At 52.0% G+C, this 27,844-nt stretch overlaps 1 protein-coding gene and 1 long non-coding RNA gene across 10 annotated transcripts in view; one reads left to right on the top strand and one right to left on the bottom strand.

Annotated features, from left to right (window-relative positions):
• The window catches only part of LOC125713227 (histone-lysine N-methyltransferase SETD1B-A-like), a 39,120-nt gene that overhangs the window by 3,364 nt on the left and 7,912 nt on the right, over nt 1-27,844 (bottom strand). For 7 of the 9 annotated variants that reach the window (XR_007383522.1, XR_007383520.1, XR_007383521.1 and 4 more), the window contains 13 exons: nt 25,840-25,961; nt 23,826-24,953; nt 12,152-12,889; nt 9,589-9,768; nt 9,027-9,120; nt 7,850-8,070; nt 7,636-7,765; nt 6,939-7,394; nt 3,684-5,120; nt 1,118-1,284; nt 728-853; nt 418-537; nt 112-249 (listed from right to left, as the gene is read on the bottom strand). Coding sequence is in view for 5 of the 9 variants with exons in the window: in XM_048984253.1 (XP_048840210.1) it covers nt 112-249; nt 418-537; nt 728-853; nt 1,118-1,284; nt 3,684-5,120; nt 6,939-7,394; nt 7,636-7,765; nt 7,850-8,070; nt 9,027-9,120; nt 9,589-9,768; nt 12,152-12,889; nt 23,826-24,953; nt 25,840-25,961 (5,057 nt within the window). In the remaining 4 variants the exon portion in view is untranslated. The remainder of the gene's footprint in view (nt 1-111; nt 250-417; nt 538-727; nt 854-1,117; nt 1,285-3,683; nt 5,121-6,938; nt 7,395-7,635; nt 7,766-7,849; nt 8,071-9,026; nt 9,121-9,588; nt 9,769-12,151; nt 12,890-23,825; nt 24,954-25,839; nt 25,962-27,844) is intronic. The other 2 variants (XM_048984235.1, XM_048984227.1) reach the window with 2 other exon arrangements.
• Nucleotides 26,578-27,375, top strand: LOC125713282 (uncharacterized). The gene is made up of 4 exons (XR_007383531.1): nt 26,578-26,732; nt 26,801-26,834; nt 27,175-27,242; nt 27,277-27,375. It is a non-coding gene; the product is annotated as an uncharacterized LOC125713282 (long non-coding RNA).

Consider the following 27,844-nt stretch of genomic DNA (forward strand, 5'->3'; position numbering starts at 1 on the left):
CACAAACTGTGGCCGTAACACAGCAGTTACTGGAAGGCAGGCAGGCATCCACATAGACAGGCTAACCACAAAGAGCTGACATCCCCCTTTGGGCCAGACAGCATCACCTACATTGCAGCTGTGGTTGATGAAGCGAGCGAAATTGCCGCACTTTGTGGCATCAATGATGGTGTCATGGTCGACCCGGAACATGTAGCTGCTCCCAATGCCCTCATCTTCGTATCGCTTCTCCCGCATGTCAGCAATCACCTGAAGGAATGAGGGCGTGCATTGGGTGGGTATGTATTTGAGGGAAAAGACAGACATCTTCCATGAAATCTTACCATGGGTTCAAGGTCACCCCCAGAAGAGAAGACAACGGTCCTGCAGGCCACAGATGGGCCATGACCAACCCAGTAAGCCTGGCCAGTTCCTCACCTGTCTGATGTTCTGGCCCACATACTCAATCACCATCTCATCTGCAGCTATGGGCTCCAGCGCAAAGAGCCCCCAGTCGTGGATGTGACTCTTGCAGAAGCGGATTTTCTTCTTGCGGAACTGGGGGTGGGGAAAAAGTCCTCATTATTCCAGGCTGGTAGGAGAGTCAAGGTGCACCAATCAGAAGCAAGGATGCTTCGTATGGCTTTTTCAGAAGGCCAATGGTAGAGCTGCATAATGTTTGGCTGTTTGATAAGTACCATCGTCAGCCCCAACGACAGACCCAAACAAACAGCAGGGGGCAGCGTACCTTGAGCTGGTTGAACTTGAGCAGGTCGCTGTCACAACTGAAGGAGGACAGGAGGCGCCGCTGCTCAGAACGACGCTCGGAACCCGCCCGAGTGGAGATGTGTGGCTGGGCTGGGATGCTCATGCCCTGTAAGAAGAAGCGCCCCCCAGAGGCTCAGCCCAGAAACACTACATTTCCATGAAGATAAACGTTTGTACCGTTTGTACTGTACCGTTGCTTTCCCACTGGCATACAGGAACCAGACTGTACCCGAACCGTACCGCTGCTTTCCCACTGGCATATAGGAACCAGGCCGTACCCGATCTGTACTGCTGCTTTCCAACTAACATACAGGAACCAGGCCGTACCCGATCCGGCCTAGGGGAGACTCCTGCAGAGAATGTGGCTCACCTGCGTATCCATGGGTGGTTCGTCCGGCACAGGCCGCGAGCTGTTCAGGTACTTCACTTTGTCCTTCTTGTCAATCTTGTAGTAGCCCTCGCTGCGTGCGCAGCCAGTCATGTGATCACGCATGCCATCCTCCCACTTCTTTCTTTTCACCAGGGGGATGCTGGTAGGTGTCAGGGAGTCAAGGAACAAATGAGCACGAGTGGAGAACCCCACTGCCACCTCCGCCCTTTAGGGGACAGGGATCCAGGCTGTAACAGTGTTTATGGGGCCGCACACACACACACACAGGTGTACTGACACCCCTTCACATGCAAACACACATACAAGTGAGAGTGCAGCTTGGGTGGAGAGCACAGGTTCAGCCATTAATCCAGAACGTTTAGTGCATTCGGGGATAAAGGTCTCGCTCAAGGGCCCAACGGTGACATCAATCTGCCAGGCATGGGATTCGAACTGACAACCTTCCAATCACAGGCACATAGTCCTGTCCAGCAGAAGCGCACATCAACCCATACGGAAACTGCACTGGCATGGATTCAGACCCAGGCCAGCTGTGTGGCAGCCGTGAAGCATCAATACCATTTATACAGGCAGGTTAGCAACTCAGGATAAGTACAAATGCAAATCGGTTTGCGAGGGGAAAGAGCTGGAGATCCCTGTGGATGTGAAAACTTGTGATTAGTACTTGAGCCCCCTTAACCTCAGCTTCTAAGTGTCTGCTAGCCTGAGCAACAACATAAAAAGTCTATTTATTACTAGTGTCTAAACAAACAATACTGCACCCCCAGACTTTCCACTAGGAAGCATATCTAGCAAATTTGCGTTTTGTGTCAGAGACAACAGTCTTCCTCCTCTTAGGAACAATTTCAGAAGCACTGGGAGCATTTGGACACATTATTAAAAATGCAAAATTAACGGTACTGAAAAGTTTAAAAGGGCAGGGGGCAAGAAATCGATCCGGCTTTCCATCAGAGATGTAAAAATCGTAAAAATGCTTGTAGCCTTAGAGTGGGGGGGCCAATCTTATCCGCAAAGGGCCAGTGTGTATGCGGGCTTTCACTGCAACTCGATTACTAATTAGAGGACTGATTAGCTGAAGAGTCCTCACACCTGGGTTTGAACAGCTGTCCACCTGGTGTGTGTCAGAGCTGTCAGGTAGGCTGTGGGGAAATGCAGAAAAGCAGGAAAAAAGCAAAACTGCAGAATGTGATGCATACAAGGCTGAACACAGTAACATTTATGCAAATTAGATGTCTTCAGTTTGATTAATTACCACTAAAAAGTTTTATCTGTGCTCTATTGTATATTTTGTACCGGAGACTTGTGTATTTTGTGGCTATAAATGGTTAGAGTCTACAGTGATATTTTTATGACTGATTTCTTAATTATATTTTATTTGGCAACAGATTGAACAACTTGCCAATTAAGAAATATTTCTGTTCATTTTTGTGAAAGTTGCTATTGAATAATACAAAGTTGCAGATTTGTATAAATCATGCTGGAGTCGTCCTTCCTGTACTGTACTGGCGTTCTTAGCGAACGCAAACAAAACTGCTGCTGCACTAAATGCAGATGCTTTGCCATGTTAACTGAAGTGTATGGATACAAATATCTCACTTAACGCTCAGTAACGAGGACTGGGGTCAATATCCACAGCTGGCAAAATTTTATTGGGATCGGACCAGAAAAATACTGTGCCATCTCTATTTGAAAGTTACTGCAGGAAGAACGAGATTCTACAGAAAGACGGGCACCTAAGACACATGAGTGCGGCTGTTTTCCAGGAGGAAGGTGCACAGCGTCCCCAGGGCAGAACCTTTAATACTGAAGATATAGTATGAACTTACACTAATAAATATTATGTATTGCTAATCCATCCATCCATTTTCCAAACCGCTTATGCTTCTGGGTTGCGGGGGGGTCTGGAGCCTATCGCGGAAGTAATGGGTATGACGCAGAGAACAACCCAGGATGGGGGGGCCAGCACATTGCAGGGCACACTCACACACCATTCACTCACAATGCACACCTACGGGCAATTCGGTAACTCCAATCAGCCTCAGCATGCCTTTGGACTGTGGGGGGAAACCAGAGTACCCGGAGGAAACCCCACGACGACATGGGGAGAACATGCAAACTCCGCACACATGAGACCCAGGCGGAGACTCGAACCCGAGTCCCAGAGGTGTGAGGCAACAGTGTTTTATATAACATGTAATCCGAATAATTTTCAGCATTTTTAATATGTCTTGATACCCGTGGTCTGCAAGTTCCTGAGCTTGTTCAGCAAGCGGCAAAAATATTCCCGTTTAACTGTTCAAAGCCAACTCTATTCATAGCTAAGGTCAAATTCGCCAATCTGGAGGGGCAACTGTACGCTGGCTATCTGAGAAATCATTTTTAACTAAAACAATGAATCATGTCCTGTTCAATGAGAGGAAACTTGATACCCATAACCTGAAAATGGCCATTTAGAATATCTGCAGATCCATAGGACTGCACCCCTACCAGCTGGTGCTATGACTGATTCTGCCACAAGGGGGCAGTACGAAGAGTGAAAGGATATGGGGATGGGGAACCCACAGGGTGTCATTCAGCCAGTCGTTGCCGATGTCCTGCTGCAGCATCTTCTCATAGGTGACCTGGAGGTAGCGGATGTCCTCATCGTCAATCCCCTCATTCCAAATGTCATACAGGATGGTCATTTCCTCGAATTCGGTGCGTGGGTGGAAGCAGGGTGGGGGTGGAGTGGGAGGGGCAGAGGGTGTGGCCAGCAGCAGGAGTTCCTCCTGCCTGCGACGCACCCTACGCTGGGGTTTCTTCACTGGCTCGACCCCCTCTGGCAGCATGGGTTCTGCTGGCTCCATGCCTGGTTCTGGCCCCGGGGACTCTGGCCAGGCTTCCCGGAAATCCAGTGTCACTGCGGCAGGTTCTGCGGGGCAGCCGGCTGCCACTGCCGCCTCTGCCACCTGGGCCGTGATGCCGGCGGGCACCTCATTCACCGGAAGGTCAACGGGTAAAAATGGCGGCTCCTCGGCTCGAGGAAGCTCCTGTGTAGGCAGGGCTTCCACCATCGCTGCTGGCTTCTTTGTCCGCGGGCGCCCAGGTTTCCGCTTGGGTGGCGTGGCGTCCGGCTGGATGGCAGGCAGGTCGCTGGGGACAGCGGCCCCATCCGGGAAGGCCTCGGCCAGCGGGGACTGGAGGCCTGCCGGGGGGGGCTCTGTCTCCTTTGGTACGACAGGGACAGGGGCCAGAGGGGGGCCTGATGGAGCAGCAGGGGGGGAGCTCGCTGATGGTGGCTCCTCCAGGATGTCAGGGGTGGGAAGACTGGGAAGACTGGGAAGATTGGGAAGCGCATAAGTGGCAGCTGCTGGATCGAGCAGGGTGGGAGCGAAGGTGGGGGTGAAGATGAAGTCCCTCCCCGGGGTAAGCGGGAGCCCTGAGCTGAGGCTCGGAGACTGTGAGGGGTAGGAGAAAGGGCTACCAAGCACGTGGGGGGAGAGCAGGCTCAGGCTGCCCCCCGAGAGCGGCGCCTCCCCGCCCGGCGTCACTGGTACCGTCTCCACGCTCTGCGACTTCGCCATCGATGCGGTTCTCCTGCCCGCCACATCCCTCCCAGGCGTGCGCGGGATGTCCTCATCCAGTAAGAGCTTCCCTGTAGACAAAAGCTCAGCCAGCAGCTCTGGGGCAGCCGGAAGGGGCGGGGCTTCAGGGGGGACAGGGGGGGAGGGGGGGGGCAGGGGCACACAGGGCAAAGCGAGAACTTTGTCGGTGGGCAGCTCGACCTCCAAGAGAGCGGCGAGCGCCTCACGGCCTGGAGTGCGGGGTAGCTCCTCCTCCTCCAGGGGGGGCGAGGAGAGCTTGGCCTTGGTGCTGCGTGGGTCCAGGTCACCGTCCGCTAATGAGCCTGTCGGCGTGGGGGGTTGCAGGCTGCCGAAGTCTTCCATGGCATCCATCTTCACCTCTGGGAGCTCAGCCTCAACTTCCAGCTCCGGCTCCTCTGCTGATACAGAGACGGTCAGCTTACACCGAAATGCCTTAAAGACAGTACCATTAAGTACTACAGTCAGCCACTAGGAGGCGACACAAGACTTCCAGCATTACTATGAACTCAAGGGAAGGAGCTGGAACCCTGACCAGAATAACTGGCCTGAAGATGAGTGATTGGATAGAGGAAAGGAAAGAAGCTATTGTCCCTGATTTTAGACTGCGAAGGTCACCTCAAAAAATGTACCAATTAGTTAGGGCTGGGCGATACGACAAAATATTTTATTGCGATCATTTTTTTCATTTCAGTCTATGTCGATAGTTATCACAATGTAATACATGATAATTTGATTATGATTTATGCTTAAAGTTCCCTGACGATTCCCCTGAAAGAGAACATGACAAAGATGACACATTAAATGGATGAAAACTGTTAAAGGTACATTAGAGAAAGCATTTATTTTTTAAGCTGTTCTCTGGTTTTTACATAGAAGGTATATGAACTTGTTTTGGTCAAAAAATGTCCAGAAGTGGTTTTACGAGCCCATTTACACCCTATTATTTGGCCCTCGAATGAAACAGGCTGTTTTCCCTTATTCTGTGAACTCATTAGTATGTTCGTGAGCTCTGCTCTGATTGGCTGGTTTACAGCGAGGCACTGCAATGGCTCACACAGAACCACATGTTTGCCACATATAACTGTAATAGTCCCATTTCAGCCTAGGCACATTAGAATCATCAGCAATGTAACAAGAACACCAAACGCACCCCTGACGTACCCCGTCAAACGCACCCCTGACTCATCCCGTCAAACGCACCCCTGACTCATCCCGTCAAACGCACCCCTGACTCATCCCGTCAAACGCACCCCTGACTCATCCCGTCAAACGCACCCCTGACTCATCCCGTCAAACGCACCCCTGACTCATCCCGTCAAACGCACCCCTGACTCATCCCGTCAAACGCACCCCTGACTCATCCCGTCAAACGCACCCCTGACTCATCCCGTCAAACGCACCCCTGACTCATCCCGTCAAACGCACCCCTGACTCATCCCGTCAAACGCACCCCTGACTCATCCCGTCAAACGCACCCCTGACTCATCCCGTCAAACGCACCCCTGACTCATCCCGTCAAACACACCCATGACTCATCCCGTCAAACGCACCCCTGGCTCTCTCACTTCACTCACGTGTTTTACCAGAACAGTAGTACGCAGAGTGCTCTGCTAAGTCGATAAACCTTACTGTGCGTTTGTTGTGCAGTGGTTGTTCATCCTCTAAACACTGTGACTGGTGGCAAGTCAGGTTATTTTAGTCAGCACTGACAGAACGCCACTGCTTGCATTCTTCCTAGCGTTTCTGAATTCTCTCTGGATGATTATTGTGTGAATTTATCATGGACTGAATTTCACTTTGTACTGTTTTGGATTCCACTGGATTACCCTGATTGGACGGGTTGCTTTGGACTTACCTGCTCTTTGGATGAGTTGCCCTGTCATTTTGACTGTGTTCTCTTTTGTATACCTGCCTGCCCAAGTGCATTCTCTTACGTGTTCAATAAATCTCCCACAGCCTGTGCCTGTGCTCCACTGCTGCAGTTGACAAGCAGCCACAGAGAAAGTGATGATATTTCATACCAAATGTCCATCGAGCATTTACCACACTGACATCGAGGAAAATTATATTGCGATAATTACTGTTATCTTTTAATTGCCCAGCCCTACGATTAGCCTACTGTGATGAAAGCTAATATCCACCATAAATGAATGCGTTAGTCAGTCAATAACGGTGATAGCCTGAAGAGGGAGCCCTAGCCGCAGAGCTACACAAACCTGGGAGCCCCTTGGGGGAGGGGGGGCGCAGCTCCAGCCCTGCCTCCAGGGGGAGCAGCTGAGCGATGGGGTCGTCCAGGCGGGCCCTCAAGATACTGGCTGCTTCCTCCCCCTCCAGAAAGACGCGATGTTGCTGCTCTTCCTCAGTCTCCATCTGCTCCTCTTCCTCCTCCTGCCGACCCAGTGCAGACACTGCCAGCAGTGCCATCTCCAGCTCTTCATCCGGGGCAGCCGGCGCTGTTGGAGTAGCTGGGGGTACCACTGCCATTTCTTCCTCCTCCTCATCTTCCTCCTCCTCAGAGGACACCTGGAGCTGTTCATCCTCCTCTTCCTCCTCCTCATCTTCTGCGTCTACTTCCTCTTCTTCATCCTCGGAGCTGGAGTCATACTCAGAGGAGTCCGCGCTTTCCTCCGAAGAATCAGAGTCGGTCTTTGAGGAGGAAGCAACAGCAGCTTCTGGGGAGTAAATGGGGGGAAAGGAGGACCAATGAGGAGAAAGGAGAACCAATGAGAATACGTCAGGAAAACACCTGCGGAATACAGTCAAAGGAAAGAGAAAAGAACACGAACAAGAAACCAACCAAAAGTTTGCAGGGCCCAAAGTTCTCCAGACCTGATCTATGTGAACAGGAGCATCACCAGTCCATGACGGACGTGCTGAGCTTGATGGCTGCCAACTCGGCACTGCGCCACTCACCCTCGTTGGAGGAGGACTCCCTCTCACTGGAGGCAGAGCTGACCCTGTCACCATCATCTTCGTCATCGTCAGCCTCATCATCGTCCTCTTCGTCACGCTCATTGTCATCGTCTTCCTCATCCCCCTCCTCCTGAAAACCCGAGTCACACTGAGTCACCCTGACTCTCCCCGATTCGTCCGCATGTGCTGCCTGACCGGCAGGATCCCGTCGTACCTTAGGGGAGGAAAGCTTCTCTGACGCCTCTGGGCCATCATCCTCCTTGTCTGATGGCGAGGACTCCTCCTCTTCCTCTTTGCCAGAAGTCTCCTCTTCCTCCTCCCCCTCGCTGTCCAGCTCCAGTGGCCTGGCATGTCTGCGCCTTATCGTGGCCACATCCCCGGCTTGTCTGGGGCCGTCCAGAGGGGGGTCTCCCAGCTCCTGGTCCCTCTCTAACTCTGGGGATCAGGTATTATCCTTATGATTATTATGTCATCCATTAATTATTATTATTAGTATTATTATTATTATTACTAATAATGAGCAGGGAGAGAAACCTCCAACCCCAATAAAGACAGACTCACAAAACAATGACAATTTAAATCAGAATTCAGCATTTTCAAATATTTCAAATTTCAAATATCGAGGCATAGCTTATACAGTCACAAGAATGGGGCTGATAGCCGAATAAAAAGCCAAGAAAAGGTGAGCTAGGAAGTGTGCCTGGCTTATCTGCTGACAAGGCCAAAGGCAGGCCTACAGGAGCAGAAATGTCCATGCCAGTGACTCTTAAATCATTAAAATAAACAAATGAATTAAAACCCCCTGAAGTGTCCTAGTGCCGAAGGCCTCATGCACGTCTGGTGCTCACAACGCTGCCGTGTCGGAACATGCAGGAAGCACCTTCTTGCTGGACACCAGAGAGGAACCAACCATGAGACCCCCTGGGTCCCCACGGTGACCCGATTCAGGTGCACTTCAGCACTCTGGGTTTATGAATGACCTGGCTATCAGCTCAGTTCTTGCCAATGGAATGACAGAAGGGGGCCGAAACTGTACCGTCGTTTGATGGATTGTGATATGAAAACTCCATCACCCTAACCGAAAATAACAGTCAACTGCACCGGTGACCTGCTCGGTGGGGCACTTTCTCACGCCCACTCTCAAGGCTAGCCTCTCCCATACAGTTGATGCTAAACTCAAACTTGAACCCTTGCTTCTACAGTCATGCCAGCTTTGCTGTGCAATCGCAGGTCTTCCCCGGTGAGGGTGTAGGCTTGGGGCTATGCTACCACACACCTGGTACCCTGCAGGTAGCCAATGGCGTGGAGAGTAAGAGAGTCGCCTACTTTACCATACAGGCTAACAGCTGAGCACTAATGGTGAGTAGCAGCCATGCGTGCTTGGCTCAGACCTTCGTCTTCCAGCTCCTCGTCCGCGGGGGTGGAAGGTCGTGCCCGTTTGGTGTCCGCCGTGGAGGCAGGGTCTGGGGGCTCTTTCCGTTTCACCTACATATGGAGCGAGAAAGAAGCACCCATCAGGAATAAAAAGCCGTTTCCTTACAGATTCAGTCACAGCCATGAAAGGGAGGGACATGCACCAGCTTGCGATGTGAGTGCTGCTTAAGGACGTGCGCCTCTACGTTAAGGGCGACCACTCCCTCCATCCACAACATCCATCCCAAGTCATTCGGGGCTCATCCTAGATCATTCACTCGGTAACACCTCTACTCAACTGAACATGATCAGCTGAAACCCAAATCGGCAGAAGTCGAAGCTACTTCAAATGCAGTGGTTTCCACACCTGGCTTATCATGCTCATCTGAGTATCCATTAGGGAAACCTCTGGAATGAATGATGCCAACAGGGATCCCACAAATCATGCTGTATGTCACAGTAACCCAGCCGTGATGGAGACTCTTTTGTCACCTTCATGCAGGGAAGAAGCAGCGAGCCGCAGACAGGGTGGGTCTGTACCTTGAAGGAGGGCAGGCGGATGGCGCCACGCAGGCCGATGCCGAGCCCCATGCCTTCGTAGCCGAGGCCCTCGCCCTTGTTCCAGCCCTCCAGCAGGCTGGACGCAACAGTTTCCCGGGGCCGCGGCTTCTCCTTCTCCTCTTCTTTAGGCTCGCCACTCTTGACAGGCGTGAGGGAGGCCTGTGAAATCGCCAGAGTGAGTGTGTGCGAGTGTGTGGGGGGGGTCATACAGTATAACGGAGACAGAGGGTGAGATCGTTCATACGAGAACCGCAATTCAGCCTGTGAGAATAACACCGAGTGCTGCATGGTCGCGTCGGGGAGCCACACTGCCAGACAGCCACTCTTCACATGCTACTGATCTCATGCAGGACATACAGTATAAAAACATGGGAAACCAGAATAAACCTGCTGAGCTTAAGCCAGTGTGTGCCTGAGCACGGCATGAGTCTGATGTGGTATGAGCCTGAGCCTGTGTGTGCCTGAGCACGGCAAAGCTTAAGCCAGTGTGTGCCTGAGCACGGCATGAGTCTGATGTGGTATGAGCCTGAGTCTGTGTGTGCCTGAGCACGGCAAAGCTTAAGCCAGTGTGTGCCTGAGCACGGCATGAGTCTGATGTGGTATGAGCCTGAGCCTGTGTGTGCCTGAGCATGGCAAAGCTTAAGCCAGTGTGTGCCTGAGCACGGCATGAGTCTGATGTGGTATGAGCCGGAGCCTGTGTGTGCCTGAGCATGGCAAAGCTTAAGCCAGCGTGTGCCTGAGCATGGCATGAGTCTGATGTGGTATGAGCCGGAGCCTGTGTGTGCCTGAGCATGGCAAAACTTAAGCCACTGTGTGCCTGAGCACGGCATGAGTCTGATGTGGTATGAGCCGGAGCCTGTGTGTGCCTGAGCACGGCAAAGCTTAAGCTAGTGTGTGCCTGAGCACGGCAAAGCTTAAGCTAGTGTGTGCCTGAGCACAGCATGAGTCTGATGTGGTATGAGCCTGAGCCTGTGTGTGCCTGAGCACGGCAAAGCTTAAGCCACTGTGTGCCTGAGCACGGCATGAGTCTGATGTGGTATGAGCCTGAGCCTGTGTGTGCCTGAGCATGGCAAAGCTTAAGCCAGTGTGTGCCTGAGCACGGCATGAGTCTGATGTGGTATGAGCCTGAGCCTGTGTGTGCCTGAGTACGGCCAAGCTTAAGCCAGTGTGTGTGTGAACACGGTATGAGCCTAAGCATGTGTGTGCCTGAGCACGGCAAAGCTTAAGCCAGTGTGTGCCTGAGCACGGCATGAGTCTGATGTGGTATGAGCCTGAGCCTGTGTGTGCCTGAGCACAGCAAAGCTTAAGCCAGTGTGTGCCTTAGTACAGCATGAGTCTGATGTGGTATGAGCCTGAGCCTGTGTGCGCCTGAGCACGGCAAAGCTTAAGCCAGTGTGTGCCTGAGCACGGCATGAGTCTGATGTGGTATGAGCCTGAGCCTGTGTGTGCCTGAGCACGGCAAAGCTTAAGCCAGTGTGTGCCTGAGCACGGCATGAGTCTGATGTGGTATGAGCCTGAGCCTGTGTGTGCCTGAGCACGGCAAAGCTTAAGCCAGTGTGTGCCTGAGCACGGCATGAGTCTGATGTGGTATGAGCCTGAGCCTGTGTGCGCCTGAGCACGGCAAAGCTTAAGCCAGTGTGTGCCTGAGCACGGCATGAGTCTGATGTGGTATGAGCCTGAGCCTGTGTATGCCTGAGCACGGCAAAGCTTAAGCCAGTGTGTGCCTGAGCACGGCATGAGTCTGATGTGGTATGAGCCTGAGCCTGTGTGTGCCTGAGCACGGCAAAGCTTAAGCCAGTGTGTGCCTGAGCACGGCATGAGTCTGATGTGGTATGAGCCTGAGCCTGTGTGTGCCTGAGCACGGCAAAGCTTAAGCCACTGTGTGCCTGAGCACGGCATGAGTCTGATGTGGTATGAGCCTGAGCCTGTGTGTGCCTGAGTACGGCCAAGCTTAAGCCAGTGTGTGTGTGAGCACGGTATGAGCCTAAGCATGTGTGTGCCAGAGCACGGCAAAGCTTAAGCCAGTGTGTGCCTGAGCACGGCATGAGTCTGATGTGGTATGAGCCTGAGCCTGTGTGTGCCTGAGCACAGCAAAGCTTAAGCCAGTGTGTGCCTTAGCACAGCATGAGTCTGATGTGGTATGAGCCTGAGCCTGTGTGTGCCTGAGCACGGCAAAGCTTAAGCCAGTGTGTGCCTGGGCATGGCATGAGTCTGATGTGGTATGAGCCTGAGCCTGTGTGTGCCAGAGCGCGGCATGAGCCTGAGTTGGTGTGTGCCTGAACATGGCATGTGCCTGAGCACAGGATGAACCTGAGTTGGTGTGTGTCTGAGCACGGCATGAGCCTGAGCAGGTGTGTGCCTGAGCACAGGATGAGCCTGAGTTGGTGTGTGTCTGAGCACGGCATGAGCCTGAGCAGGTGTGTGCCTGAGCACAGGATGAGCCTGAGTTTGTGTGTGCCTGAACACGGCATGAACCTGAGCAGGTGTGTGCCTGAACGTAGCATAAGCCTCAGGCAATGCATTTCAGGCCAGGCAGCCTCACCTTGGCTGAGCGCTCCTTCCGGTCCCACCACTCATCAAAGGCTCGAAAGGCAACCACCTCTACCATCTTGCGGTTCAGGTCCCTCTTCATGATGGCCTTCAGCTCCTTGACAATGACCAACAGGACCCCATCCACGGTGGCCTTGTGCGGGTCCTCCTTCTGCGGCTGGTACCCAGGTGGGGGCACAGCTGGGTTAAAGCGGGGGAAGGCGTGCAGGGGCCAGGACTGTCCGGCCGGAGGAATGCCTCCTGCCACTGAGAAAGGCCGGTACGGCTCGTTGAAGGGCACGGCCCCGCCCCCTGGCCCACCCACGTAGGGGGGGTAGGGGTAGGCACGTTGGCCCTGCAGCATGCGGCTCAACATCTGCGTCTGCATCTGGAAGGACATATGCATGCCCCCCCACTGCGGCAAGCAACCCACCAGCTCCACAGGCATGACGGGCACCAGGCCGGGCGCGTAGGGGTGCAGTGGGTGCAGCATGGGATGTGGGGGCGGGCCTGGCAGCGGTGGTGGCGGCGGGGGCCCGGGGGGCGGAAGGTGCGGGGGCAAAGGCGGGAATCCGGCCTGGGGAGGCGGCAGTGGGGGGAAGCCTGGAGGGGGGATGGGAATGGCTTGTGGGGGCAAGGCGCCCACAGAGGGACTGAGCACCAGGCCTTCGGCACAGTCGCTGGCTGCAATGGGGGTGCCCGGCATCTCGTCGTCCGATATCTCCATGTCCTCCCCGGAAGAGGGCGCGCCCTGGGGGGGGGGGGGGGGCAGAGTTACATCACAATCACAGAGGACAGCAAGCCCCCCCAAATTCCCGTATAACAACATCACCCTAACAAAAAAAAAAAGTTACCAGCTACGAAAAGGAAGGAGGTGAATATACCAGACAGCAGCTTCCCAGCAAATTTACATGGAAGTTTGTCACGTTGGCAGGATATCGGCATAAGACAGCGAGGTCGCGAAGGGGCACTGCACACGCTCAATGGCGGGGTCGCGGACACGCGCGCGCGCTCAATGGCGGGGTAGCGGACACGCGCGCGCGCTCAATGGCGGGGTAGCGGACACGCGCGCGCGCTCAATGGCGGGGGTCGCGGACACGCGCGCGCGCTCAATGGCGGGGTAGCGGACACGCGCGCGCGCTCAATGGCGGGGTCATGCGGTGACCCCACACATGCACATGCTAAAGCACTGACTGGGGTGCAGAAACCAAGGTCAGGGCAGACGTTTGTAAAAGGCTGCAGTATAGATTATTCATGGTGACCCCCCCCCCCCCCCGGAGCTCATTATTAACTCCATCTTTGGGTTGCTGCCATTGATCTGTATTACACCTTTATCACACTGGGCCAAACCCACAGCAATCAAACACATTGTGCTAAGCGAAGCATACAGAACCGCAGAATCCAGGGGGAGAGAGAGTGTCCGAAATAGGCGGGGGGGGAGGCAAATGTCCGGCGGGAACAGACAGCCGCTGGGATGTTGGCGGGACAGAAAGCTGCCAGGATGGGATGGGGGTACTGAGGGACAGAGAGTCGCAGAGTCTGGAGGAGTCAGAGATCTGCCGGGACAGAAGGGGGACAGAGTCACCAGCCCTCTTCCCTCCATAGTAGGCGGGTAGCGGTTGCCATCCGGCAGCCTGATACGGAAAGGCCAGCAACGTCAGACTGTTATTTACCAAACACTGCCTTGGATCCTCAAGGAACCGACAGGTGACACCGACTAACTGACAAGACAAAAAAATACAGAGATGGTTGGTTGGCCAGTGGGGCTGACACAGCAGTCAAACCAGGCTCACAAAGTAGCCCTTCCTGCTGGTCAGGGCCTCCTGGCTGTCATCCACTGCCAAATCAGGAGAGAATACAATGCAGTACTTCATTCATCTATGTGGGAAAACTTGCTGGTTTTCATATAGATCCTCCTGATCTCCATAAGGGACACAGACACATGTATAATATAGACATGGCAACAAGTGCGGGGCTCAGAGCACAGGGTCAGCCAGCATTCAGTGCTCGGGAACGGCAGGGATATATCTGGCAACTTGCCTTGGGATTTGAACCAAAAACCTTCTGGACACAGACAAATATATAATATTGAGGTGGGTACAAGTTCTGGTGTCAGAGCACAGGGTCAGCCAGCATCCAATGCCCAGGAACGGCAGGGATATATTTGGCAACTTGCCATGGGATTTGAACCAAAAACCTTCCGGACACAGACAAATATATAATATTGAGGTGGGTACAAGTTCTGGTGTCAGAGCACAGGGTCAGCCAGCATCCAGTGCCCTGAAACAGCAGGGTTATATGATATGGCAACTTGCCATGAGATTTGAAGCCATAACCTTCTGGACACAGACACAAATATAGATCCCAGCCCCACTGAGCTACATGTTGCTCGAAAATGAAGAAAAACAATCTATTCTCCACTATGCATAATCTATTTCTGGAAAGAATTTGAATCTCAACTGTGGAGAGATTTCCAGAAGCGGCATGATGCTGCTCTCTCCATTTCCCCGCCTTTGGTGGCCTCAGCTGGTACGCCGCAGAGCGGCAGGCCTAAAGGTCCGACTGTTCAACTCTATTCCAGAGATTCCTCCATAGGGATCTAAAGCTGGAAAGCGTTACATGTTTGCAGGCTTAACGTTTCATATTTCAACAGCTAGCAGCATTGTCATGGTTTACCAATAATAAAAAAATCTATTATAATTTTTTTATCCATGCTGTTAACCAAGGGAACAGATCACTTGTAGTTTGGCTGACATGGATATGAGCTGATCGTTATGCATCTACTTCTTTAATCATGTAATCAATTATGTGAATACGTTGATTAGTGTGGCGTATTTCACCACATCACGTTATTGCGAGCTTTGAAGAGTGGAAGATGGCAGCACCTAGTAATAAAGATCCTTTGTGCAAAAGACCGGTGATATCAAAGGCCTGGGAATATAATAAAAGGAAAAAAACAATATGGCAGTAGTGCCCCAATGTGGAAGATGTACCGACACGCCATGGGGGGGGGGGGGGGGGGGGGGTTTGTTGCTGGTGGTGCAGGTTAGCCAGTCCTGATTATTTATTCACCAATTTTTTCAGTAGATTAGTAAAAAAAAAATAAAAATCAAAGCAGCCTCAGTATTGGGGGGGAGGGGCAAAATAATAAAAAAAAAATAAAAAAATCACAAGATTAACTAATCGACAAATAATCATTAGGTGCAGCCCCTGTCGGGATTTGATGAGTAAGCTGAATTATAGTTGTGCTGACTGTACGATTGTTACGTATGACAGGCCAGTGTTTCTGCTACATATTTTGCAGCAACAGCCTGCACACATCCATGCAGGCACTCAGCCTGGTCACATGTCCATGGTCTATGTGACCGACAAGAGGGAGAAAGAAGAAAGAGGAAAAATAGGGATGGGGTGATCCACATTATTTCCAGGTCTGATCGGATTCCGATACACTACTGCCGATGCCGATACACCTTCCGATACACTACTGCCAATACAGATTCCGATACACTACTGCCGATACAGATTCCGATACACTACAGCCGAATCCAATACACATTCCGATACACTACTGCCGATACACCTTCCGATACACTACTGCCGATGCCGACGCACCTTCCGATACACTACTGCCGACGCACCTTCCGATACACTACTGCCGACGCACCTTCCGATACACTACTGCCGACGCACCTTCCGATACACTACTGCCGACGCACCTTCCGATACACTACTGCAGACGCACCTTCCGATACACTACTGCAGACGCACCTTCCGATACACTACTGCAGACGCACCTTCCGATACACTACTGCAGACGCACCTTCCGATACACTACTGCAGACGCACCTTCCGATACACTACTGCAGACGCACGTTCCGATACACTACTGCAGACGCACGTTCCGATACACTACTGCAGACGCACGTTCCGATACACTACTGCCGATACACATACCGATACACTACTGCCGATACACATACCGATACACTATTGCCGAATCCAATACACATTCCGATACACTATTGCCGAATCCAATACACATTCCGATACACTACTGCCGACGCACGTTCCGATACACTACTGCCGACGCACCTTCCGATACACTACTGCCGACGCACCTTCCGATACACTACTGCCGACGCACCTTCCGATACACTACTGCCGACGCACCTTCCGATACACTACTGCCGACGCACCTTCCGATACACTACTGCCGACGCACCTTCCGATACACTACTGCCGACACACCTTCCGATACACTACTGCCGATGGCGACACACGTTCCGATACACTACTGCCGATGGCGACACACCTTCCGATACACTACTGCCGATGGGACACACCTTCCGATACACTACTGCCGATGGGACACACCTTCCGATACACTACTGCCGATGGGACACACCTTCCGATACACTACTGCCGACGGGACACACCTTCCGATACACTACTGCCGACGGGACACACCTTCCGATACACTACTGCCGACGGGACACACCTTCCGATACACTACTGCCGACGGGACACACCTTCCGATACACTACTGCCGACGGGACACACCTTCCGATACACTACTGCCGACGGGACACACCTTCCGATACACTACTGCCGACACACCTTCCGATACACTACTGCCGACACACCTTCCGATACACTACTGCCGACACACCTTCCGATACACTACTGCCGACACACCTTCCGATACACTACTGCCGACACACCTTCCGATACACTACTGCCGACACACCTTCCGATACACTACTGCCGACACACCTTCCGATACACTACTGCCGACACACCTTCCGATACACTACTGCCGACACACCTTCCGATACACTACTGCCGACACACCTTCCGATACACTACTGCCGACACACCTTCCGATACACTACTGCAGACACACATTCCGATACACTACTGCAGATACACATACCGATACACTACTGCAGATACACATACCGATACACTACTGCCGATACACCTTCCGATACACTACTGCCGATACACCTTCCGATACACTACTGCCGATACACATACCGATACACTACTGCAGATACACATACCGATACACTACTGCAGATACACATTCCGATACAAGAGCTTTTTTACATTAATTTTATCATTAGTGGTGCACCCATTCCTCTTTTTCAGTCCCGATATCTAAGCAGAGTGTATCGGCCGATGAGTACTTATCTGATTACCAGAGCTCTATTTTTTTAAATAGTAAATACAAATGAGATGGAAAAAAAAAAACTTTTAAATTAGGCTACTACAAAAACATGCAAAACATACCATTCCACCTCATTTCCACATCTTGTTTTAAGTGTTTTCGAGGCATTTTGTAGCTCAATTTGAATATCTTCCAAGCGAGGATACGCAAGTAGCGAATGCTTAAAACGCCCCACAATTTTTCTCCCACTGACAACAGCATCACTTACACTTCACTGTGACAGCAGCCCAAGCCATTGACTCCCAAATCATCCATTGCTTTTTTCATATTACTCACATCGTCTCACACAGATGTGTGTGACTTTAAAGGGATTTCGCACTAAATGCTACTTCTGCCTCTGAAAACTTTGGTTTTACGAAGATCGCAAATCTCTGTGCTACAAGTTGTTAAAAAAAAGCATAAAATACTTATCTGATGTTCTTACACTCCTGCTACTGCAAAAGTTATGCGCATAACGTCACAGTAGGCAGACGTCACTGCTCTCAAATCCACTGAGTGGCAAATAGACTGAGCAGCAACGTTAGCGTTCAGCTTGCATGTTGCAAAAAAAAAAACACACATAAGATGGGAAAGATGTTATGCGATTTACTGTGAAAAACGATTTAACAAGAAATAGGAGCTAACTTTTTACAGACTGCCAAAAACGGAATAAGTAAATATCCTACGTCGCCTGGTCACCTATGGCCGATACCCTGTTTGAGGTATGAATCGGTGCCGATATCAGTCTCGAATATCAGATTGGTGCATCTCAGCAAAGAAAAAGGGAAAAAAGGAGAGCGATTTAGCAAGCTGACGTTAACATTTGTCCTTTTAAACTGTAAAAACTTACAATGTGACATAATTCTCTATTGGTGTCCACTGGCAGCTTATTATTATTATATTGTGAAATAATGGTCCAGCTAATCTAACGGTAACATTAGCAAATTCAGTACATCATAATACCGGTAACATGGATAAAACACAGTAAAATTGCTGACGGTTAGTATTACAATTTCAAATTTGAATTATCAATAAAACCGTGGTTGAGTACCGCCAGTGCTCCCAGTGCAGATCTCGCTCCTCGTTATTTGGTACCAGCAGATACTGAGAGGTGCTGGTTCTCCGAGGAGAACAGCAATGCGACCCATTTCAAGCACTGATTACCACATTCTGAAAAACTTAAATATTGTCCAGCATGATCCAAAGTTAGCAATAGTTTCCCAGATACAGGTGTAGAGGAGCAGCATGTAACACGGATTTGTTTGGTATCAGTGAAACATGGCAGAAGGGAGTGACAGTGCTCTGGAGATTCTGCGGCCTTATAAGAGGACTGAGCCTGGGGGGTCACATTTTGGTTTTAATCATCTTAATCACCATCCACTACTTTATAGCTAATGCCAGCTAAGCTAACTTTTAGCTCAATGTATGATATGTGGGCTTTGGAATGGGGGGAAAATATCATGGGTTGTCTGTGTAACTTGCTAATCGCTTGTCAGGAAAGCAAAAGGAAGGTAGGTGTTACCTACTCTTGTAAGAACATGATGTAAGTGGCGTAGGGGAGTTGACACGTTTTTGCTGAATGTCCATTCGCTGTTAAGAATAAATTCTGTTTACTTTTGCATATTATTGTAACAAAACACTATTTTCTTTTTCTGTACAGATTTTTTTGTGTAAATACCATGTGACACCATTATTTTTATTTGACGTTCAGTTAATAGTTGAACTCTTATGAGTTGATAAGTTCTCTTTTACTTATGAGTTTTCATTTGTTTACATAAGGTTATTTTAAATGTGTATGCAAAAAAGTGTGGTGCTAATTGGTAGTTTTCAATGTATAATTTGCCAGAATGATTTCAGTTTGTGTATCAGTACTTTTTGAACATATTCAGCACATTTTAACAACACCGCAATAATACCGATAACCATGATAATTCTCATCACTATAACCATATTACATTGTTTTAATCTCTCGACAGTAACGTTACTTCAATAAATATCAGTATAATAATTGCCAACTATGTTTATACAAGCTATGTATTAAAAGATTCCTGATTGCATTTTCAGATGAGTTTGTTAAAATATTTCCCCAAGAAGGGAAATGTGTCTGATGTTGATGAGGACAACAGTCCGGTGACGTTACTTTAGCTAGGGAGAGGCTCACAGCTCTTAGCTACCCCCTGAAGTTCTGAAGGGAAGGAAAGGCTTTGTGGTCCGACGATACGGAATGTTAGGGGTGGCTACTACAGTATTTTAATGCTCTTACAGGTTGTGTGACCAAACATTTGTGATGTGAGAGGATTATCTAATGTGTTACACATGCACACCACCCAGGTACAAAGAAACCATTTTGGTGGGGGGGGAGGGGGCAACAGTGAACTGTACTGTGTGGGGTAGGAAACGGGGGGGGTGCAGAGTCAAAATCAAGGGGGGGGAGAAGCCTCAGTACCGGGGGGGGAGGGGAAGTGGGGTAAGTAATGGGGGGGGGGGGTCGGGGGGAGTAAACACCCAAATGGATCATTCCTCTGTGAAGGAGACATGGGAGCATCATTCAGATAGCAGACACAGGGCAGACACAGGGCAGAGCCCAGACAGGCAGGCAGACACAGGGCAGACACAGGGCAGACACAGGGCAGAGCCCAGACAGGCAGGCAGACAGGCAGGCAGACACAGGGCAGAGCCCAGACAGGCAGGCAGACACAGGGCAGAGCCCAGACAGGCAGGCAGACACAGGGCAGAGCCCAGACAGGCAGGCAGACACAGGGCAGAGCCCAGACAGGCAGGCAGACACAGGGCAGAGCCCAGACAGGCAGGCAGACACAGGGCAGAGCCCAGACAGGCAGGCAGACACAGGGCAGACACAGGGCAGAGCCCAGACAGGCAGGCAGACACAGGGCAGACACAGGGCAGAGCCCAGACAGGCAGGCAGACACAGGGCAGACACAGGGCAGAGCCCAGTCAGGCAGGCAGACACAGGGCAGACACAGGGCAGAGCCCAGACAGGCAGGCAGACACACGGCACTCACAGCTGAGCCCAGACAGGCAGGCAGACACAGGGCAGACACAGGGCAGACACAGGGCAGAGCCCAGACAGGCAGGCAGACACAGGGCAGACACAGGGCAGAGCCCAGACTGGCAGGCAGACACACGGCACTCACTGCTGAGCCCAGACAGACAGGCAGACACAGGGCAGACACAGGGCAGAGCCCAGACAGGCAGGCAGACACACGGCACTCATGGTTGAGCCCAGACAGGCAGGCAGACACAGGGCAGACACAGGGCAGACACAGGGCAGAACCCAGACAGGCAGGCAGACACAGGGCAGAGCCCAGACAGGCAGGCAGACACACGGCAGACACAGGGCAGACACAGGGCAGAGCCCAGACAGGCAGGCAGACACAGGGCAGACACAGGGCAGAGCCCAGACAGGCAGGCAGACACCCGGCACTCATGGTTGAGCCCAGACAGGCAGGCAGACACAGGGCAGACACAGGGCAGAGCCCAGACAGACAGGCAGACACATATCAGACACACGGCAGACACAGGGCAGAGCCCAGACAGACAGGCAGACACATATCAGACACAGGGCAGACACAGGGCAGACACAGGGCAGAGCCCAGACAGACAGGTAGACACAGGGCAGACTCGTGGCAGAGCCCAGACAGGCAGGCAGACAGACAGAAACCACTGCTTCTCACTCTCGGAAACCACAGCAGAAAGAACGTCTCATGGGATGGGAAGTGAAGCGAAAGCGAAACCTGAAGGGCACTCTCACTCTCTAACCACAACACCATCGAGGGAGGAAACGAGATACAGAAGGAGGGAGCCAGCTGCCAGCACACCGCAGTGACGTGTCCCCACACCATTCAGGGGAAGGTGACATTCTTACTGACATGAGGCCCGCATCACCCACACGTCACAGCCGCACAGCGGGGTTCTGATGCACGTGTGCCATGTCTCTGAACTTAATGGTGAGCCAGACCTGATAGAACAGGAGGCCTTCAGGCACCCGAAGGAAGCAGGTGTTTGAAAAGCGGCTGTGGCTGATGTCAGTCTGAGGTCAATCTATGAATGAATGAATGAATGAAGGAAAGTTCACAGACGGGGGGGGGGGGGTACAGGGGTCTGCGTGATTCATCTTTCAAACACTCACAGGAATTCAGAGCTGTTCATAAATCACATTCAACTAACTTCAACATTCCGCCTTGTGACCCTCTATCTGACGTGAAGCTAAACAGTATCAGGAACAAAACAAGCAAAGACTAAGTACTGTAAGTAAGACATTCTAACTGTTGAGGATGTGTCTCATGGTCTGTCTGAATGGGGTCTGGTGCCAGCAGGTCTAACCAACACATCCTTGCGAACCCCTTGGAAAAAGGGGTATGATGCGTATGATGGCAGGACTGGACCAGCCCAACAGAACCTTAATCAGAGCCTCTGATATACATCTGCTACCTGCCAGCAAATATGATATATACACATAACATAACATAGAGCTTGGCGGTATGACCAAAAATGAATGTCACAGTACTTTTTCGAAGTTATATCGGTTTCACAGTATACAGCAGTATTTTATTATTATTTTTTTTTAAGTATGACTGGGCGTTGACCACATTTTAGACCACAGATACCAACCACCATGGGGAGAGAAAAAAAAATACAAATGATAATAATAAAGGTGGGATGGAGAAAAAGTGTTAGGGAATGCAGAGTACAAACAAACATCACACACACACACACACACACACACACAACACCCAGCAAAGGACAAACAGCAAAATATCAAAAGCAGGCCAATAATGACAAGAAGAAAAAGCCACAACAATAATATCAACAACAACCACAACGACAATAACAATAGCACATAATGTCACAGGTACCACATATATGTAGCATACACACACGTGATCATACACATATAGACACATTTCAATTCCTATATGTATGAGTTACTTTAAAAAGTAATAATAATAATGATATTGATTGCTCCACCTCGTATGCGCCCAGTTTTGTATGTGCAAGTGTAGGTGTGAACCGATTTGTCACTGGATGTGCTGGTAATTGATACCGCCGGGGGGTGTGACAGTGCCCCCCCCCCCCATCACCAGGCCCAAGGCAAAGGGAACCAGGCAACCGAGGCCACCCCACTGCCCCCACGGCATAAGGGTCCACAGCCATGGGTCCCCGAGACAACCACCCGCCCAACTCGAGAGGAAGCCCGCGAGGGACTAAGGGGGCGCCAACCCCCGTAGAAGGAGGCCCGCAGGGGGGAAACGGGCAGCGAGACCCCCAGTCCAACCAGGAATCCTGGAGTGGGTCCAGGGCCGAAGGGCCCCGCCAACCGAGAGCCCGCCCCCCACCCCCTCAACCGAGGGCCCCCCCACACGCCAGAGGGGCCCCAGCCTCCCAAACTGGTATTGCGATAAGAAAAATTCATATAATAACAATAATAAAAAATGTTTTTCGGTATGAACCGGTATGAATCGGTATACTACCCAGCACTGTCAAAACGTGGAATTGCCCATTTTAAAAAATAACCTACACGCATGCATGACATACATGTGCACTGTACTATCTGCATGTTGCTGAAACACTCTAAAGCATGTGTCCAGTGTTTGGATGTATACATGGGAAAACCCCCAGGCCCACCACATGGATCATTCCTCTATCAAGGAGGCATGACATGAAACCCCCCAGCTACACTGCAATGGATTCATTCCTCTATGAAGCAGTGGCATGAAACCCCCCCGATTACACTGCAATGGATCATTCCTCTGTGAATGAAGCATGATATGAACCTCCCCCCCCAGCTACACCGCAATGGATCATTCCTGTGTCAAGAAGGCATGACATGAAGCCCCCCCAGCTATAGAGCAATGGATCATTCCTCTGTGAAGGAGGCATGACATGAAGCGCCCCCAGCTACACCACAATGGATCATTCCTCTGTCAAGGAGGCATGACATGAAGCCCCCCCAGCTACACCGCAATGGATCATTCCTCTGTGAAGGAGGCATATCATGGAAACACCCAGCTACACCGTGAAGGATTATTCGTTTGCGAAAGAACTACAGCTCAATACATTTGGAATAACAGCAAATAGTCCTAAAAGTTCAGAGCCCAGGGCCGCGTCGCAAATGAGGCACGACTGTAATTAATATGAGAGTTCAAGCCATAACTGTGTTAACAGGTAATAAAAATGGAGAAATTTGCAAGTACAGGCTAAACATCAATGAGAGATGTATGTGCTCTCACAAAGCCAGATGACATTGTACAGAGCACGAGGCTACTCAGGATGCCGAACAACAAGAAAACCTGCACTTTGAGAAGGTCCACGAAAGCCCATCATCCCACCAGCAATGGGCCCATGAAAGCCCATCATCCCACCAGCAATTAAAACTCCTATAGAAAGTGCTAGCGATGTTTTAAAGCATATCAACAAGGGTTAAGACCTGAGACATGAATAAGGAAACCAGCCTTACCACATCCATCTTGTCAGTAGGTGTCTGACCTCTGGAGACGGGTTCGTTGGTCGGTGCCCCGTCTGCTGCCCCCTGGGGGTGGGCAGTGCCTGGGGAGCGGGAGTAGGGGCTGCACAGTAAAGCGGCCGGGCCGAGTCCGGGCTCGTCCTCGTCCGAGTCCGGCAGGGGGGTGGGGCTGATGTCCTCCAGGCCGGTGCTAGGGGGTCGGGGGCCGGACGTATAGGGAGGGATGGGGGAGAGCTGTGACGAAGACGAGGAAATGGGGCTGCCCTCCATGCGCACCTCTGTGTCCGAGTCCCTCTCGCTCAGGAAGGGCAGCTTGGTTCTCTTCTCCTTCAGCAGCATCTCGATGCGCGAGTCCAGGCTGTGCCGCTCGGATTCCAGTGTGGGGGTGCCAGGGGAAGAACGATGCTCAGGGGTCCTACCAGGGGGCGCTGCCGGCAGAGAATCGGCAGCAGGTGGGGGTTCAGGCAGCGGGGGCGTTTCCGGCTTCTCCCTCACTGGGACAAAGTCGGTAGCGGTGGGAGTGGGAGGGGCACTGCTCAGGGTAAAGGTCTTGTTGAGAGGTGGGAGCAGCCGCCGATATTCCGGATCCCGGGGGTGCTCCGTGTGAGGGGGGGCATACATAGAGGGTGGGGGGGCCTGATAGGGGGAGAAGGCCGACTTGTAGCTAGTGTTGACAGGAGGAGTTGAGGGTGCGGGCTCAGGCGGGGCCGGGGGGGGGGCCAGGTGGTGCTTGAATGTGGGGCCAGGGAAGGGCGGGGGCTCAGCTGTGCGGTACACGCCCCCCGCGCTATGTACATAGCGGCGCTCAGGACGCCGGTTGTAGGCGTCCTGAAACTTGGTCTCGTGTCTCCGGCCGCCACGGTAGCCTCCTGCCAACTGGTGCACTGGGGTGCTCTGGCGGCTGGAGTAGTTGGAGTCCTGGGAAAAGGGCGTTCCGGAAAGGCGTGGGGTGAGAGGCGTGCCCTGGGACTGCGGGGTGTGGCCAAAGCTGCTGGGGGTGTCTTGGCGCAGGCTGGAGTAGGCCGTGTCCAGCGAGAGAGGAGTGAGAGTGCTGTTAGGGGTGCTGGTGCCCCCCAGGGTGGAACAGCTGCCCTCTGAGAGCCTCCGGGTGGCGTCGCGGGGCTGAGGAAAACACCAAAGAGAGAGTGAGGTCCTGTAGGGTGGAATGACACTGGCAGAGGGCCCTGCCGTCAGCAGCTCTGAGAGAACTTTGGAAGCACAGGAAACAACCTGGGATGCTGGGAAGATAACAGGGAATGCAGGGATGTGCACTCCGATTGGCTAGAATAACAAGCTGCTACCACACACAGATACTTCCAGGAGAAACATCTCGTAAAAGTCTCGGAACATGCACACAAGCAGAAGCCTTGAATTATCCATCATAAACAAAGCTTCAAAAACTGAACAGCGGTGTCCCCACAACAAGCCAAGGGCTGCTTCACTCAAACTGCTCAGCGCCCGCGCAGGGTAACTATAGTGAAACACGACGATGCCAATGATGCAGGCCACCACAGAACAGGGACAAGGCGAGCTTGCGGCCAGAGAGGTGCCTGGTTGCGGTGCAGGACCAGACTGAGCATGACGGCATGCGAAGCCGAAAGAAAGGCCAACAGCACTGGCTCACTGCATTCCCACTTTTCCTTTGCGCCAAACCAGCACTGCACAGGTTCTACAGAATGAGGCCACGTGGAAGCAGACACGCTCAGGCATGAGAGCAGCAGGGGGCGGGCAGGAGCTGCAGAATGTCTGTACTTTCCTGAACTCTGTCAGGACACGGCTGCGTGGAGTGGGGGGCTGACAGCGACTGGCACGGGCAACTCATGAAGCAATAGCAGAGAAAAACGCCCAATAAGACATCTATACGAACACTTGGTACAGTGCGGAGAGTGATTTGACCTTGAAAGCAGCCAGTTGTAGCTGCATGATAAGCATTTTTCATCCTGATGGAGGTGAGCAGACCTCGTATTCACCTCCGCCGTCTCCTCTGCGTGGCGGTACGTGGGCTTACCATCTGGGGGTCCGTCACGCCATGGGGTGAGGTGCCCAAGGTGTCATCACTCCCCAGGGGCAGTGTCCAGGGGGTGTAGAAGCCACTGATGAGCAGCTGGAAATACCGCATGCGTTTCTCGCCTGGACAGCAGACAGTAAAGGGGGACAAGAGCTGGTCACCTTAAGAGTGCTGACACACAGACTGAAAACTATCCAGAAAAATCATAAAACCGCTTATTCCCAACTGGTCAAGTATCGTCTCTGCAAACATTTTGAGAGAGAAGCTTTGAAGATTCACTTATAAATCTTTCTTTCAAATGCAGCACCTTTTATCGGCAGCTAAGGAACGACACAAGTTAAAATTCTATCAACTGAAATCAGAGCCTAAGTGCATAAATACAACACCCAAGACAAACTATGGGTCATTCGCATTTCAGCAGTTTGCGGTGGATTATAATATGAAATGTTTGCCTTTTTATGCATTACTCATCACGGCTGCACAGTTTCAATTCCTTGACAGGATGCATTCTGATACTTAGGTTATGGGGCAGTAAACTGGGTATATTACTGAGGTTACAGGGCACCAAGCTGGGTTCTGATACTGAGGTTACAGGGCGCCGAACTGGGTTCTGACACTGAGGTTACAGGGCACCGAGCTGGGTTCTGATACTGAGGATACAGGGCACCGAGCTGCGTTCTGATACTGAGGATACAGGGCACCGAGCTGCGTTCTGATACTGAGGATACAGGGCACCGAGCTTGGTTCTGATACTGAGGTTACAGGGCACCGAGCTGGATTCTGATACTGAGGTTACAGGGCACCGAGCTGCGTTCTGATACTGAGGATACAGGGCACCGAGCTGAGTTCTGATACTGAGGATACAGGGCACCGAGCTGGGTTCTGATACTGAGGTTACAGGGCACCGAGCTGCGTTCTGATACTGAGGATACAGGGCACCGAGCTGAGTTCTGATACTGAGGTTACAGGGCACCGAGCTGGGTTCTGATACTGAGGTTACAGGGCACCGAGCTGGGTTCTGATACTGAGGATACAGGGCACCGAGCTGGGTTCTGATACTGAGGATACAGGGCACCGAGCTGCGTTCTGATACTGAGGATACAGGGCACCGAGCTGGGTTCTGATACTGAGGATGCAGGGCACCGAGCTGGGTTCTGATACTGAGGATGCAGGGCACCGAGCCGGGTTCTGATACTGAGGATGCAGGGCACCGAGCCGAGTTCTGATACTGAGGATGCAGGGTACCGAGCTGGGTTCTGATACTGAGGTTGCAGGGCACCGAGCTGGGTTCTGATACTGAGGATACAGGGTACCGAGCTGGGTTCTGATACTGAGGATACAGGGCACCGAGCTGGGTTCTGATACTGAGGATACAGGGCACCGAGCTGGGTTCTGATACTGAGGTTACAGGGCACCGAGCTGGGTTCTGATACTGAGGATACAGGGCACCGAGCTGGGTTCTGATACTGAGGATACAGGGCACCGAGCTGGGTTCTGATACTGAGGATACAGGGCACCGAGCTGGGTTCTGATACTGAGGATACAGGGCACTGAGCTGGGTTCTGATACTGAGGTTACAGGGCACCGAGCTGCGTTCTGATACTGAGGATGCAGGGTACCGAGCTGGGTTCTGATACTGAGGTTGCAGGGCACCGAGCTGGGTTCTGATACTGAGGATACAGGGCACCAAGCTGGGTTCTGATACTGAGGACGCAGGGTACCGAGCTGGGTTCTGATACTGAGGTTGCAGGGCACCGAGCTGGGTTCTGATACTGAGGATACAGGGTACCGAGCTGGGTTCTGATACTGAGGTTAGAGGGCACCGAGCTGAGTTCTGATACTGAGGTTACAGGGCACCGAGCTGAGTTCTGATACTGAGGATACAGGGCACCGAGCTGAGTTCTGATACTGAGGATACAGGGTACCGAGCTGGGTTCTGATACTGAGGTTGCAGGGCACCGAGCTGGGTTCTGATACTGAGGATACAGGGTACCGAGCTGGGTTC

Source organism: Brienomyrus brachyistius, chromosome 2, assembly GCF_023856365.1.
Source record: "Brienomyrus brachyistius isolate T26 chromosome 2, BBRACH_0.4, whole genome shotgun sequence".
Lineage (NCBI taxonomy): Eukaryota > Metazoa > Chordata > Actinopteri > Osteoglossiformes > Mormyridae > Brienomyrus > Brienomyrus brachyistius.